This window comes from Humulus lupulus, chromosome X, assembly GCF_963169125.1.
Source record: "Humulus lupulus chromosome X, drHumLupu1.1, whole genome shotgun sequence".
NCBI classification, from domain to species: domain Eukaryota; kingdom Viridiplantae; phylum Streptophyta; class Magnoliopsida; order Rosales; family Cannabaceae; genus Humulus; species Humulus lupulus.
In genome coordinates, this window is record NC_084802.1 from 121,242,927 (window position 1) to 121,257,772 (window position 14,846).

Genomic DNA, 14,846 nt, shown 5'->3' on the forward strand with positions numbered 1-14,846 from the left:
CCCCGTTATGACAAAACCGCTAATCCACTAAGAATGACCGTCTCATGCCGAATAGCTTGAATATATCTCCATAATAATGGAATCTCATTCACAAATCACATCATGCACCCAAATACACAAATTACCGTCAATGGGCCAAATTATCAAAACAACATAATATTTCAAATGTGGACCCACATGCATGCATATATCATTATATCATAATATAATTCACATAAACATGCATATATTCATTTAATGGCGTAATTAAACAATTACGGCCCTCCCGGCCTACTAAACCACCACTAAACCACATCGGAGAATTCAGAGCATTACATTCTCGATCAAGGGATATCAGGATTCATCTCCCAAAATCCTCTTGCTTATATAGTATACTGGTTTATGTGCCCAATTTCCCTCCCAAACTAATACAACGCTAATTGTATTCTCAGTTATTGCCAAATAGAGGTGTATGTTTTCCCCAGCAACAGGTTTTGACGGGATGGGTAGTTCAGCTAGATGCCTTTTTAAATCTTGAAACACTTGTTCGCATTCTTCTGTCCATTCAAATTGTTTATTTCCCCTGAGCAAATTGTAGAATATGAGGCACTTATTAGTGGGCTTTGACACGAACCGGTTATGGGCTGCGACTTTCCCAATTAGGCTCTGAACTTCCTTTCGCGATTTAGGAGATGGCATCTCTAACAGCAATCTGATTTTCTCAGGATTAGCTTAAATTCCCCTCGAGTTGACAATGAAGCCTAAAAACTTCCCCGACGAGACCCCGAAGGTACATTTCTGGGGGTTTAGCTTCATATTGTACTTTCATAATACAACAAAACACTCTTCCAGGCTATATACATGATTATTGGTAGATTTTGACTTTACGAGCATGTCATCAACATACACTTCCATGTTTTCCCTGATCTGGTCAAAGAACATCTTGTTTACCAATCTCTGGAAAGTTTCTCCAGTATTTTTCAACCTGAACAACATGACTTTGTAACAGTACACGTTGTGCTCGGTCATGAAGTCGGTATGCTCTTGGTCTATAGGGTTCATCGTGATCTGGTTATATCCAGAATACACGTCCATGAAGGACATGAGCTCATGACCCGCTGTGGTGTCGACTAGCTTATCAATTCTATGTAAGGGAAAATAGTCATTTGGACAAGCCTTATTGAGGTCGGAGAAGTTGATGCAGATCTTCCACTTTCTGTTTGATTTTGGAACCAAGACGAGGTTGGCTATTTAGGTCAGATATTTTGCCTCCCTATTAAATCTGCATTTTAAGAGGCGAGCTACCTCTTCTTCCAAAGCTTTTCCTCTTTCCTTTCCCAATAGCCTTCTCCTCTACTTCTTTGCATGTACATTCTTGTCCAAATTTAACGTGTACATGATCACACTTGGACTGATTCCTACCATATCAACATGTGACCAGGCAAAGGCGTCGAGATTTTTCCTTAAAAACTCGACTAGATTCCTTCTATGTTCAGCACTGAGATTCTTTCCAATCTTTATAACTTTTGATGTTATTTCTGGATCGAGAATTGCCTCTTCTAACTCCTCCAAAGCTTGGAGCTCAGATCGATCATCGCCTATCCTCGGGTAAATTTCTTCCTATTGGGCGACCTCGTTTATTGCCACCTGAGATTCTTTCACCTCCTTAGCAACTACCATCGCTTAAGGCTCCTCGACTTCTTCAATTACTACCATGGTTTACTATCCGGGTTGTGATTTTCCCTTCATGGAAATGTTGTAGCATTCCCTGGCAGCGAGCTGGTCCCCCCTTACTATGCATATCCCTAAGGGTGAAGGGAACTTCATGGCTAAATGGCGAACAAAAGTTATGGCTTCGGACATCATCAATGCTGGTCACCCCAAAATGGCGTTATAAATAGTCAGACAGTCTATTATAATGAATTCGAGCATCTTGGCCACAACTTGTGCTTCATCTCCAATAGTTACAATGAGCTCGATCATCCCAATGGTTGTTGTTCCTTCTCCTAAGAACCCATATAGAGTCGTGGAGGTCGCCTTTAGATCGGCTACTGATAGCCCCATCTTTTCTATAGTGGACCTGAATAGCACATTCATTGAGCTCCCATCATCGATCAAAATCCTTCTAACTCTCCGGTTAGCGAGCTGAATGGTTATTACAAGAGAATCATTATGAGAGAATTGGATGTGGCTAGTGTCCTCCTTTGTAAAATGATTGGTTGTTTATCCATTCATTATTGCTTTGATAGTCGTTGTTCCGGAGTGAACACCATGCCCTCATGAGTTTTTAGCTCCTGAATATATATTTTATGGGCCCCATTGCTTGTGCTAGCCAAATGAGGTTCCCCTGCAATCGTGGCTATATCTCTTCCTTCAACATGAGGAGGGATGAGTTGGCTTTCCAGAGCTAGGAGAGCTGGTGGTGGGTTAGCTTGATGTCTCTGAGCTGGTTGTGGATTCTACACAGCTTACGGGTTGGGAGCTACCTGATTTCGAGCATATTGTGCTAACGGTCTAGCTCAGATGAGTGTTTCGATCTCATCCTTCAATTGACAGCAATCATCAGTGTTGTGGCCAATGTCGATATGATAACGACAAAACTTGGCCGGATCTCTTTTTTCCCGTTGATTTCTCATGGGTTTTGGATTCTTCCAAGGAAGGCGGGAAGAATTTTCCAGGTATATATGTTCCCGCGTATCCGTAAGGTTGGTATACACGGTGAATAGTGAGGTGTACTTCTCTCGGGCTATGTTTTTCTTGGACTATGTCTGGTCGCCTTCACCGTTTCCCTTTCTCTTTTTATTCCCTGCCTGGTTATTATGTGTAACGACTTCCTTTCTTAACATACATATATATAGTGTAAAAAAAAAGTTTAACCTGAATACAACAATAATGAAATTCTGAATTTACAAAAAAACCTTATTAAACAATACATAAACTAATGTTCATAACTTCAAACCATACAATACCCACAACCAAATAAAAACTTTATCTTACATACAAATCTTAATACTTTTATAAATAATTTTTGTGGCGTTACTACACCTTAATGTAGAACTAGAGATGTATCCAACCGATAAATTGAAAAGCTTTATGTAAATTAAAAAGTTCATGAAATAGTTTTAAAGCTTTATGTAAAGTTCACAAAATACTTTTTATGAAATATAAATATAAAATTAAGTTTCTCGTTTATTTATAATATAGCATAGCAGAACTCCACTCCATTCAGGTCAACCCCATATGTACAATCACGTTGGCTCCACGTATACTTATCAACAATTTATATTTGGGGCATCTTATCTACAACACAAACATTATCTGATGAGTTAAGGCTCAGTAAGCAGAATAACTTCCTCACATGCATTAAAATAAATGTGCAACATGTTATGTATTTTCTTTCTTTCACTTTCCTTTCATTTGGGCCCTAGAGGATATTGCTGTCGACATTACATAGGGAATCACATTCCCACCTGAACATGAACATGATAATAGGGAATTTCTTCCTCATAAACATTCATTATATCGGGAAGTACGTCTCCCTTATTACATTTTGGGACATAGGTCTCCCAAACAACACCTCTACTTTAACTCTTTCAATAATTTATCTGTAAACATTAAGCGTGCTTATGCATAATAAATATAACATGCTTGAAAATAACTTATGCATAAATACAATATGGCAGAATAACATGTAAAGCATATAATTGCACATAAGACACATAAAATACTTGTGTTGTAGATGAGGATTCTACTTACCTTGCGTCCTGATAAAACAACCGAAATTGTTAGCTTCTTGATAATAACACAAACTATTAACTTACATAAAATCTACATGATGTAATTTTAGTTTATAATTATTATTATTCCATTTTCCCTATTTTATTGTTTATTTTATGTCCAAATGTATGGTCATACTATAATTGTCCATGGCAAGATCCCGATCTAAAAGTTGTGGTCATGGTCATACAGAAATGTCCAGGTCATAATATCAGTCCATAATAGTAGGGAATAAGGTCATATAATAAAAGTCCATAATAGTCCGAAGTATGACTATAGCCTATATAAGTTTAGTATTATAATGACGCATAAAAAAATAGTTTATATTTAAATTTTGGCATTGTAAATTATAACGACATGGTAAAATAATCTATATATAAATTTTGGCATTATAACGGCACGGTAAAATAATCTATATATAAATTTTGGCATTATAACAGCAATGTAAAATAATCTATATATAAATTTTGGCATTATAACGGCATGGTAAAATAATCTATATATAAATTTTGGCATTATAATTGCATAGTAAAATAATCTATATATAAATTTGGCATTATAACGACATGGCAAAATAATCTATATATAAATTTTTGCATTATAACAGCATGATAAAATAATCTATATATAAATTTGGCATTATAACAGCATGGTAAAATAATCTATATATAAATTTTGACATTATAACGACATCGTAAAATAATATATATATATATAAATTTTGGCATTATAACGGCATAGTAAAATAATCTATATATAAATTTTGGCATTATAACAACATAGTAAAATAATCTATATATATATAATAGCTAAGTAACTGAATTGAAAGGCTCGGTAAGGAGCTTACCTAAAAGGTTTTCGTAGGCTAGCGATACAGACAGAACTTTGCTTAGATTTTAGAGATTTAGAACTTTAAAAGAGTGTTAAGAAGAGTTTTAGGCAGAGTGAGAGAAAGAAAATGAGTTTTTGTAATTCAAAATCAGTTTTGGAAGAGCTTATTTATAGGAAAACCTTGGGTTACTATGCTAATAAAATATTTAAAATATCAAGCATAATGGAATAATAAAGTATTCAAAATATCAAGCATAGTGGTTTGCTAAAGTTATCATTGTATCACTATTGCATCAATATGTGGGAACCATGGGGTGGACCACGCTGTGGGTCCCTTGCGGACCCTACTGTGGAACCCACTATGAATAGTACCTGGTGAATAGTAACCAAAAATGAAAACTTCTCAATCTTCTTATATTACTTAGTCCAACATTTTTGACTTGCAAACTTTTCTGAAAAAATTTCTCTAACATCCATAAATTAATTATTTTCATGTATTAGTTACTTCAACAACTTAGAATTGTTAAAATCTCACAGTAGAATATATAGCTATATTCCCAACGATCAGGTTACTGTTTCCAACGGTCGGATCACTATTCACCAACGGTCATAACGGCTAGTTTTTGTCCTATAAATACTTGTTCCTTCAACCATTTACTTGCAACAAATTCTTCATCTCTTACCCCTTATAGATAAAATTCATCATCTAATCATGAATTTCTCTTTATTGCTTATAACTTTAGTGATTGTTTGCTTGTACTTTGCATCATTCTATGAGTATTATACTAATGAAATGCCCTTGGATATTATAGTTGCGTATTCATTAGTTATTCTTCCACTTTACTTAATAGCTCTAGCCTTTAATTAACATTGTAATGCACTCAAAAGTATGAATAAAAATATATTCTCTTATTTTTCATAATTGTTATAATACATTTGTAGAAAGAAGTGAGAGTTACATTATAGGTAGTGAGCTTAGCCGTAGTTGCAGTATTTGTTACCACTCCAACGGGCTGAGTGGGAATTTGGCTAGTTCCGACCATTACAGATTCTGCCTCCTCGAGGTTTATCCATTCTTGAGCTCGGGCCAAGAACTCGTATGTATTCTTCGCTCCATTCCTTTGGAGCTCTTTTAATAATTCACCTCCCACAGTGATTCCTGATCGCATGGCCATGAGGTTGGAGTTGTCATTAGCGTCCCTGGCTCGAGCTTCTATGTTTGTGAATCGGTTAATTTATGCCTTAAGGGATTCACCCAATTGTTGCTTTATATTAGCCAAGGAGCTGGCTTCTACCTATACTTATTTCGCAGATTGGAACTATTTTTGAACTCTGTCGACAACTGTTTCTAGGAGGTGATTGATTGCCTTTTAAATTTATTAAACCACAACTTGGCTGGTCCTATTAGTGTGGCGGGGAACAGGACACATCGCAAGTCGATGTTGACATGATGGGCTCTCATCAAAGTATTGAAAGTCCCAATGTGGTTTGACGGGTCGGTAGTCCCATCATCGGAGGTCATGTTTGTCATTTTAAATCCTATCGGATACGAAGCAGAAGCAATGTGAGGAGCGAAGGGCTTGAGCTCCTTGTCAGAATCACAGTCGTCCTGATTTTTTCCAGACAAGCGACGATTCATTTGCTATTCCCTTAGAGTGAGCCGCTCAAGGGTTGGATCCTTCACATCCAGGTTATTTGGGTGTTGATTATTAGCCCCCATCCCATTTTGTGCATTGTTTGGGTTATTGTCCCTCCAAGCTTGAGCTAGGTTAATCGGGATGTTCCCATTTTCATGCCTTATCAAGGGTTTTCCCTCATCTGATTATAACTTAAATCATTACTGCGAGCTTGTTGTCCATGTTGGATGTTCAAATGATCGCGTAAGTCAGAGTGATGGTTAGAGTGAAAACTTTGAGCTGAATTCAAATGACTCCTCAGGTCGATTTCCTACCTTCGAGAGTGTATACTATGCACACTTTTCGACCTACCCTCATGATGGCTTTCTGTCTAGTAACTGCCTTCTGCGAAGCTTACCATTTGCGGCTGAGGTTGCGGGGCTTGGTTTTTCACGTGAACTCGGACTCCAGTATCTCAAGATCGTGAAACATACACATCTTCTCTAGGTACATAATTTATTCGGTTGTTCCCACGAGCTGATAGATTCCTTTGTGGTCGCAGGGGTGTCGGATGACGAATAAGCAATGGTGGGTGCCTTATTGGTGAGGCAATTCGCTGTCCATTAGGGCGCACCAAACTAGGTCACCCATTATCCACTCCAATATCTCGGGTTGGTGGTAAAGTTTTCTCATTTCTATGTACGAGGTGTTGGATGATTGATTGGGACTTTTGCTCTCCTTGACGTGGTCCCTGCTCGCCCTGTATGACTGGGCTAGTTTCTGGCACGTGAGTTGTATGCTCATTCTTGGGATTATGGGCAGGCTGGTTGTTTCTGGTAGTCCGTTCTGATGGCACGAAGCTCAGAGTTGATGTCTAAACAGAGCGACTCACATTAGGACAGTTATGCCTATGGGATCTAGACCTGCGGGACCCATTTACTCTCCTTTCGACATTACCGTTGGTTATAGGAGGGCGTAATAGTGCCATGATTTCATCAATTCGCCTATTGGCCTGAGTGAGGTGGCTCCTCAGCTAAGCACTCTCCATCTCTACAGCAGTGAGATATCTTGGGTTAGGATTGTGGGGGCGCGAAGCTGAGCTTCCAGTATCGCATGGTTGTCGTCCTGGTTTTGGGGTTGTTTTCCAGGACGATGAGATACAGAGGTGCCCTCTCTAGCAGGGTCAACCGTACGGAATTCTCCTTGATCTTCAGGTCTCTCAAACTCATGGTCGTGCATTGAACATGTTACCACCATAATTATATTGGGATGAAAGTTTTCTGAAATATATCAGTAAGCCTAATCTACCTCTCAATGAAAACACTAATTTGTTGACGCGGTTTTTCGCCAACAGTAGATTAAGAAATCTGAATAACAGAGATTAGGCTTTTGTACACCATAAAATAAGAACAGAAGGAGTTTTTATGTGGTTCGGTGGTTAAAATTCACCTAGTCCACGAGTCTATGTTATTCTGTTTATGAACTCTTGGAGAAATTATTTAAGACAATTTCTGCAGAGTTTTTGCATACAAAATTCGGTCCATTTTACTGTCAATTCTCTCTGTATTTATAGGGGTTGATGGACAATTTTGGGTAACCGTACAATACTTGGTAACGTCTTAAATACATAATTCCTTAAATATGTTAATTCCCTTGATATCAGACATTTATTAGATAACAATTACAAGTATTGATTGCGTATAAAGAATCTCCGAGTCTGTGGGGATTCATCCTTATGTCGCGAGCTGAATGTATTCGTCAAACTGGAGGTTATACGTCATGGCGTTCTGACCCAAGTAATACTTGAAGACTAACAGGGGCGATCTGGACGTTGTGTTATTCGATCTCTATCACAAACATTTAGAGAGATTTGGAGGATCTCCTAATAGCCCAACTCAATGATGTAATTTCGAGCTATTTAATCTGGAGTTAATGAAATGTCTTTAGTCTTGTAATTTTCACCTATTGCTTGATAACTTTACCTCAAACAAGACCATTTAATTCCTATTTGTAGGGTACAACATTATTTAAATATATATTTTTTTATATAATTCATCATTATTATTATTATGAGTAGTTGTGGAAGGGAAGCGGAAAGGATGGATGGGTGACCAGCCAGCCAAGTCAGAAAGCTACAGCTTATATAATCAAATAAAATAAGAACTCGAACTGGGCACGAGCGAGGGGCAAGTTAGTTTGAATTTAAAATGCTGGTGAACTGGACAATCAGTCTATTATATTATCATTTGTTATATGGGCACCTTCTTCCTCTTGCTAAATGAATTCCTTTAATTGGTAACTTCTTCTTCTTCTTCTTATTATTATTATTATTATTATTACGGAAGATAAGAGCTATGATACATAACTTAATACAGAAATTAACTCAATCTGGCTCATTCTCTAGTCTAGTATCTAGAGACTATCTTTATATTTTCAATGTGGCTACAGAGGAGTTTTTTTGTTTTGTTTAGTTTTTCAATGGTTATATATACAGTTGCTTGTGACAAATCACCTAACTCGCTTAACCAACTCGAAGGACTTTGTTCAATAACAAATAATTTAATTTTTATTTAAAAAAAAAAGGAGTTTTAAAGTAAGATTAACTACTAACTATAATGATTAATTTACGTTTAATGACTGGTTCAAAAACTAGTATTAGAAAAATGTTAGTACGGGAAATTTAAACGTGGATTAAAAAAACCAGAGAGTGCCCCAATCAATTTCATAAACTGCTGGCATGTAACTGTAATGTATCCAACAAAGATTTCAATTTCAAACCAGAGAACAGAAAAAAGAACAGAGAATCTGACCTTGCAAAGTGCATACCCCAACTTTGCCCCTACATATAGACCAGACCTATCCCCACTAGCCGAAAAAAAAAACTCTTTCAGAATAAAACAATGGAATGGCCCTAGTAAAAGTTTTTTTTTTTTCTGATTTTTTTTAAAAGATTAATTTTTTATTTATTATGTATATATTGTGGGTTTTTTTTTTCTTTCATTTTTTACTTTTCTACTTTTTGTTTACAGTGTAAAAGTGAATTTTATTTTTTAATATTTATAGCGAAAATACTTAAATTATTTTATTTGTAGCATTTAAGTGTTTAAGTTATTCTTTTGGCGAGAAAAGTACCTCATATCAATGTTTTAGTAGAGTTTAGTGCATTAGTGCAGATCTTTATTTTGCTGTTAAGTCTACCACATGTCATGAAAATTTACTTATAACTGAAGTATTTTTGCCGAAAATATTTCTTAAATTGATATATTTTAATTTTTTACTTTAGCTACAAATATTAATTATTTTTTCATACGAATATTAATTTAATTAAGTACGCTTAAATATTATAATCGATCTTAACAGTAAAAATTAAAGACTGTAACAAAATATAGACTGTATATACTATTATCAAAAAAAAAAATATCTTTCTTTTTAATTTTTTTTCCTTCTAATGGCATTATATTTGTTGAGCTAGAAGAAAGATTCCAAATTTAAAAAACCCAAAACCCAGACAACAGAGACTTGAAACGAGAGGTAGCTTTCATGGTCTCGACGACTTCTTCACAAATCGCGTTTTTGGATTCTGGGTTCCTTTTTTCCTTTCCTTTTCAGGTGGGTAAGTCCAAAGCTCTCTCTTCTCCTTGTTTGTCTCGCCCTTATCATATACCATTGTTTCTTCGTCATTTTCAACTCTGTAATTTATCGTCTTCTTGTTCTTCTCGTTTTCTTTTCAGACTGCTTACAAAAATTTCATAATAATAGTAATATCCTTACTTGTGTGTATTTCTTATTGTATGGTCTCTTTCGTTTGCATTGGATTTTTCTACTTTTTTGGATCTCTGTTGTTGCTTCATGCTATAAACATGATTTTTAAAAGAGTTTGTTCTACTAATTTGAAACTAGCTTTCTAAGAGCAAAAGCTTTTCTGGGTCCTTCATCTTTTTATAAGAAGATATTAGTGACACATGTGACATTTGAGTATTCCATCTCTGCAAGTTATCTACATGTGGGATAATTATAGTTTTCTTTGCTTTGCTTCAATGGGATAACTTATATTACTTGTTTATTGCATTATAGTCTGTAAAAAGAAATGTGGTTTTTGTGACAGGACTTGTTTCAACTGAACACCAGGTGTCCCATGTGAAAGATATATGAGAAGTGATTTCATTTGCCCTTAATTTCTGAAAAATAAAATAAATAAATCCTAGTAGCTAAGCACCAAGTTTTTGAGAGAAGATGTTGTGTGCTTGTTCCGGGGAGCAATTTAAATTGGAAGAGCCACCTCAGTCACCGGAGTCACTTGCCACAAGAGACTTCTCGGCGAGTGGCCTTTCATCAAGAACTGGAGACTGGGAATCAAAATTTGAAGACATTCAAGTGGATGAAGCTGAATCAACTCTAAAAGAAGCTCTTTCATTAAATTATGAGGTGAGTCTTCTTCACTATCCTAAACTTTCTGAAGTTCTAATTTCTACAGTGAAACTAACTAGCTTTTGGTGAGTTTGGTGCTCTTTGATGAACTCTTACTTGAAAGGTTGACCTTACATTATCTGAACGCATTACAGGAAGCCAGGGCTTTGTTAGGGAGGCTTGAATATCAGAGAGGAAATTTTGATGCTGCCCTTCAAGTATTTCAGGGCATTGACATAAAAGGTTTAACTCCAAGGATGACCAAGGCTATTGTTGAAAGAACTAGGCTGAGAAAGCCTCGTTCTAAAGGTGATGTTGTGCCTGCTGGTATAATGTCAATGCACTCCGTTAGCCTCCTTGTTGAAGCAATATTACTCAAGGCAAGATCATTGGAGGATCTCGGAAGATATGTAGGTATGAACATTTCTCTTAGGGCGGTTTTCTTTTAGACCTTTGAACACAAAATTATATGTTTAGAGTTAAGAAGATTATTTAGGTTCTTTGGAATTTTTCCAAGACACAACTACCTCTTATAAGAATGAATGTGTTGATTACTATACTAGTATAAAGTTGGTTCTGATTCTTTTCTCAATCATCAGATGCTGCAAACGAGTGTAAAATAATTCTTGACACAGTTGAATCGGCACTGCCTATTGGAATGCCTGAGGGCATTGGTGAAGACTTCAAATTGCAGGACATGTTTCATAAAGCTTTAGAGTTGCTTCCAAATCTCTGGACAAAGGCAGGTTTTCTTGACAATGCTATTACAGCATATCGCAGGGCTCTGGTCAAGCCATGGAACTTGGATCCGGAGAGGTTGGCTGCTGTACAGAAAAACTTGGCGTCTACATTACTCTATGGCGGTGTTGAAACAAACCTTCCTCTTCAGTATCAAGTATGGGGTCCAACTACTCCTAAAAACAGTGTAGAGGAAGCAATCATTTTGTTATTGATACTCATGAGAAAGGTGTCATCTCTTGAAATAAAATGGGATCAAGAAATCATGGATCACCTGACTTATGCCCTTTCTGTTTCTGGACAATTTGAACTATTAGCAGATCATGTTGAACAGATTCTTCCTGGAATCTATAACCGAGCCGAGAGATGGTACTTTCTTGCTCTATGTTATAGTGCCGCAGGCCAGGAGGAAGTGGCTATAAACCTTTTGAAAAAGGTTGCAGGCAATTCTGAAGCAAAGCAAATGCCCCACTTTCCTTCTTTCCTCTTAGGAGCAAAGCTGTGTTCCCAAGATCCAATTCATGCGAAAGAAGGGATTCAGTTTTCTAGTAAAGCAATCAATGTGGCCAATAATCAATATGAACATTTCAGGGGCCAAGCCCATAACTTCCTAGGGGTTTGTTATGGCAGTGCAGCCAGAGCTTGTGTGTCAGATTCCGAAAGACTTGTTCTTCAAAGGGAGTCTTTGAACTCTTTAAACCATGCGGTTCTTAATGAGAAGAATGATCCTGAAGTGTTATTTAGCCTTAGCCTGGAAAATGCAGTGCAAAGGAATCTGGAGGCTGCTTTTGATAATGCAATGGCTTATACTGATATAGTGGCTGGCAGCACTGGACGCGGGTGGAAGCTATTAGCCCTCATTGTTTCTGCAAAGCAGCAGTTCAAGGATGCTGAAAACATAGTTGATTTCGCTTTAGATGAGGCTGCGAAAACGGACCAATTAGAACTTCTCAGATTGAAAGCTGTGCTTCAAGTTGCTCAGGAGCAACCCAAACAAGCAATAGAAACCTACAGACTTTTGCTAGCTCTGGTTCAAGCACAAAGGGAGGTTCAAGCTAAGAAGTTTCAGCAAGTGCAGAACTTACATTCCGAGGTGTGTATCTCCTATTATCTTATGTGTTTATTAATCCAAGCAACTTAAAACGAAGTATAGACATGGTTTCAGTAAACCACTTTGATAGACCTCCAATACGGTATACCTATACTAGGAGATACTGAAATTAAGGGGCAGATTTGGGAAGGATATTTATGGAGATTGCTGATTGTAGTTTCCTGTTTTATCTATTTTATATTGTTTAGTTACCTGTTTTGATTTCTGGTTTTGTTTGGAAAGTTTAGGGGATTAAATTAGATGGGAAGGGTTAGGGCATGCTGGAATTGATGTAATTGAGCCCTAGACTGGAGAGAAACCAGGTCTCTTGAATATCCTGGAACTGTTTCTTTATTTTTCTGGTATTTCTATAAAGTTTTTCCCTTTGTTTCCTAGTTATTTTTCTGGTTGTAAACCAAGGCTCAATTACATCAATTCAGCATGTCATAACCCTTCCCATCTAATCCTATTTAATCCCCGAAACCTTCCAAACAAAACCAGAAATCAAAACAGGTAACTAAACAATATAAAATAGATAAAACAGGAAACTACAATCAGCAATCTCCATAAATATCCTTCCCTAATCTGCCCCTTAATTTCAGTATCTCCTAGCATAGGTATACCGTATTGGAGGTCTATTACATTTTTCTGTAAATAGTAAAACTTTCCTGCCCATTCTTAAATTTGTCAATATTTTTACTTTTCCTTCAAAAGAAGCAGCTCGTACTCAATAGTCTTTGGTACAAGATAATGAGTTGCTAAAAGTCATTTTGTTTTCACTTTCTTTTCTCATTGGTTTAAGTAGGAGTGGGAATATTTGGAAAACTACTTTATACTATGCTCTGAGCAAAGTTCTTACAGAATATTTCCATACTCCATACAGTAGTGTAACATTTTACCTGAAAATTCTTCTCCAACTTCTTCAGGCATTAGCAGAAAGAAAGTTGGAAACTGAAGCCTGGCAGGATTTAGCTACCATTTATACAAATCTCGGTTTGTGGTCTGATGCAAAAATATGTGTTGACAAAGCCAAGTTAATCGAGTTTTATTCTCCCAGTAGTTGGCATACAACGGGTAGGATTCTTTCCCTGTTATTTAGTCCTTTCAACCAGGTTACATTCTGTAAATAGAAACCGATATTGGGGAGCGCCATTAGCAATAAACTCTGATTGTAATAATTGTGCATCTCAAATTTCAGGTATGTTGTTTGAGACACAATCACAATACAAGGAAGCTCTTATTTCATTCTCACTCTCCTTGTCAATACAGCCGGATTATGTTCCAAGTATAGTTTCTACTGCCAAAGTGTTGATGAAACTGGGTAGCCAATCATTCCCGATTGCTAGAAGTTTTTTGATGAATGCTCTACGATTAGAACCGACGAACCACGAAGCATGGTTGAACCTCGGATTGCTTTCGAAATCTGAAGGGTTATTGCAACAAGCAGCGGAGTTCTTTCAAGCTGCCCATGAGCTAAAAATGTCAGCTCCAGTGCAAAGCATTGCATGATGTTGGGTTTCCTAGCTAACTTTAAACGTTCAAATGTTATAACGAGGGGAGAGTTCATTAGATTGGATTTTCTGAAATATGAATTTTAGTCTTGCTCCATTCACTTTTGTAAGGAGTGTCATTCCTTTTATTATGATTGTATAGTAGCCCTGGCTACCTCTCAGTAGCTTTTGAGTCACAATGTACTTGGATTTTACGCACACCTTTGCTTGCCATTTGATTCATTTTGATTGAAATGTATAGCTTTTAATCAGTCCTGGATGCTTTTCTGTGTAGCTTTTAGTTTTTGTTCTTTTAATCAAAATTTTGTTGAGCTCAGAGTCTCCCTTTAGTAGCGGTTTTATTTGCTTCATTCGTTCTGCTTATTTAGCTTGACTTGAAAATTAAATTGATTTTTTTTTCCTTTTCTAATTATTGGAAACGTATGCTTTCTCCTTCAAATGAGTAAAGTTCCCCTCCTATAACTTTATTCCCCTCTCTTTTTTGGTTTCTGTTCTCTCTTGGTTTCTAATCTTTCTCTACAGACAGCAGCAAAACAGCACCAACATTAACGCCAACCACCATTAACACCAATTTTTTAATGATTAAAAATCCAATTCAAAACTTAAACCTGCCAAAATATTCACTTAAAATTCTAATTTAAAGATTTGAAATATATTTGTGCTTGATTTATTGATTTTGATTGCGAGTTTTTCAAATTTGAATATGTAGATTTTCAAGCAAGTAAAGACGATGCTTAACGATAGTTTGTAATAATCCCATGAAAATTTGGTCTCTAAAATAAAGTTTAATTAAACCGTCATTTTGGCTTCTAAAATCAAGTTTTTCGTAAACCATCGTTAATAGCATTGTTTTAGCCTTTAAGATCAAGTTTTTCGTGGAACCATCGTTATGAGCAT

The 14,846-nt window shown here is 36.5% G+C and overlaps 1 protein-coding gene across 4 annotated transcripts; it reads left to right on the forward strand.

The window, feature by feature from the left end:
* Window positions 1-9,668: 9,668 nt before the first annotated feature.
* On the forward strand, window positions 9,669-14,265 carry LOC133803146 (protein NPGR1). Of its 4 annotated transcripts, none has more exons than XM_062241106.1 (6): window positions 9,669-9,816; window positions 10,309-10,628; window positions 10,766-11,024; window positions 11,210-12,441; window positions 13,365-13,512; window positions 13,637-14,265. In XM_062241106.1, exons 2-6 carry the CDS (start codon window positions 10,437-10,439, stop codon window positions 13,945-13,947), a joined length of 2,142 nt encoding a protein of 713 aa, XP_062097090.1. In that variant the 5' UTR covers window positions 9,669-9,816; window positions 10,309-10,436; the 3' UTR covers window positions 13,948-14,265. The 4 variants fall into 4 exon arrangements, with proteins under 4 accessions (XP_062097090.1, XP_062097089.1, XP_062097093.1 ...); XM_062241105.1 differs by having other exon boundaries at window positions 9,669-9,812; XM_062241109.1 differs by lacking the exon at window positions 9,669-9,816 and adding an exon at window positions 9,877-9,894.
* The last annotated feature ends 581 nt before the right edge of the window (window positions 14,266-14,846 follow it).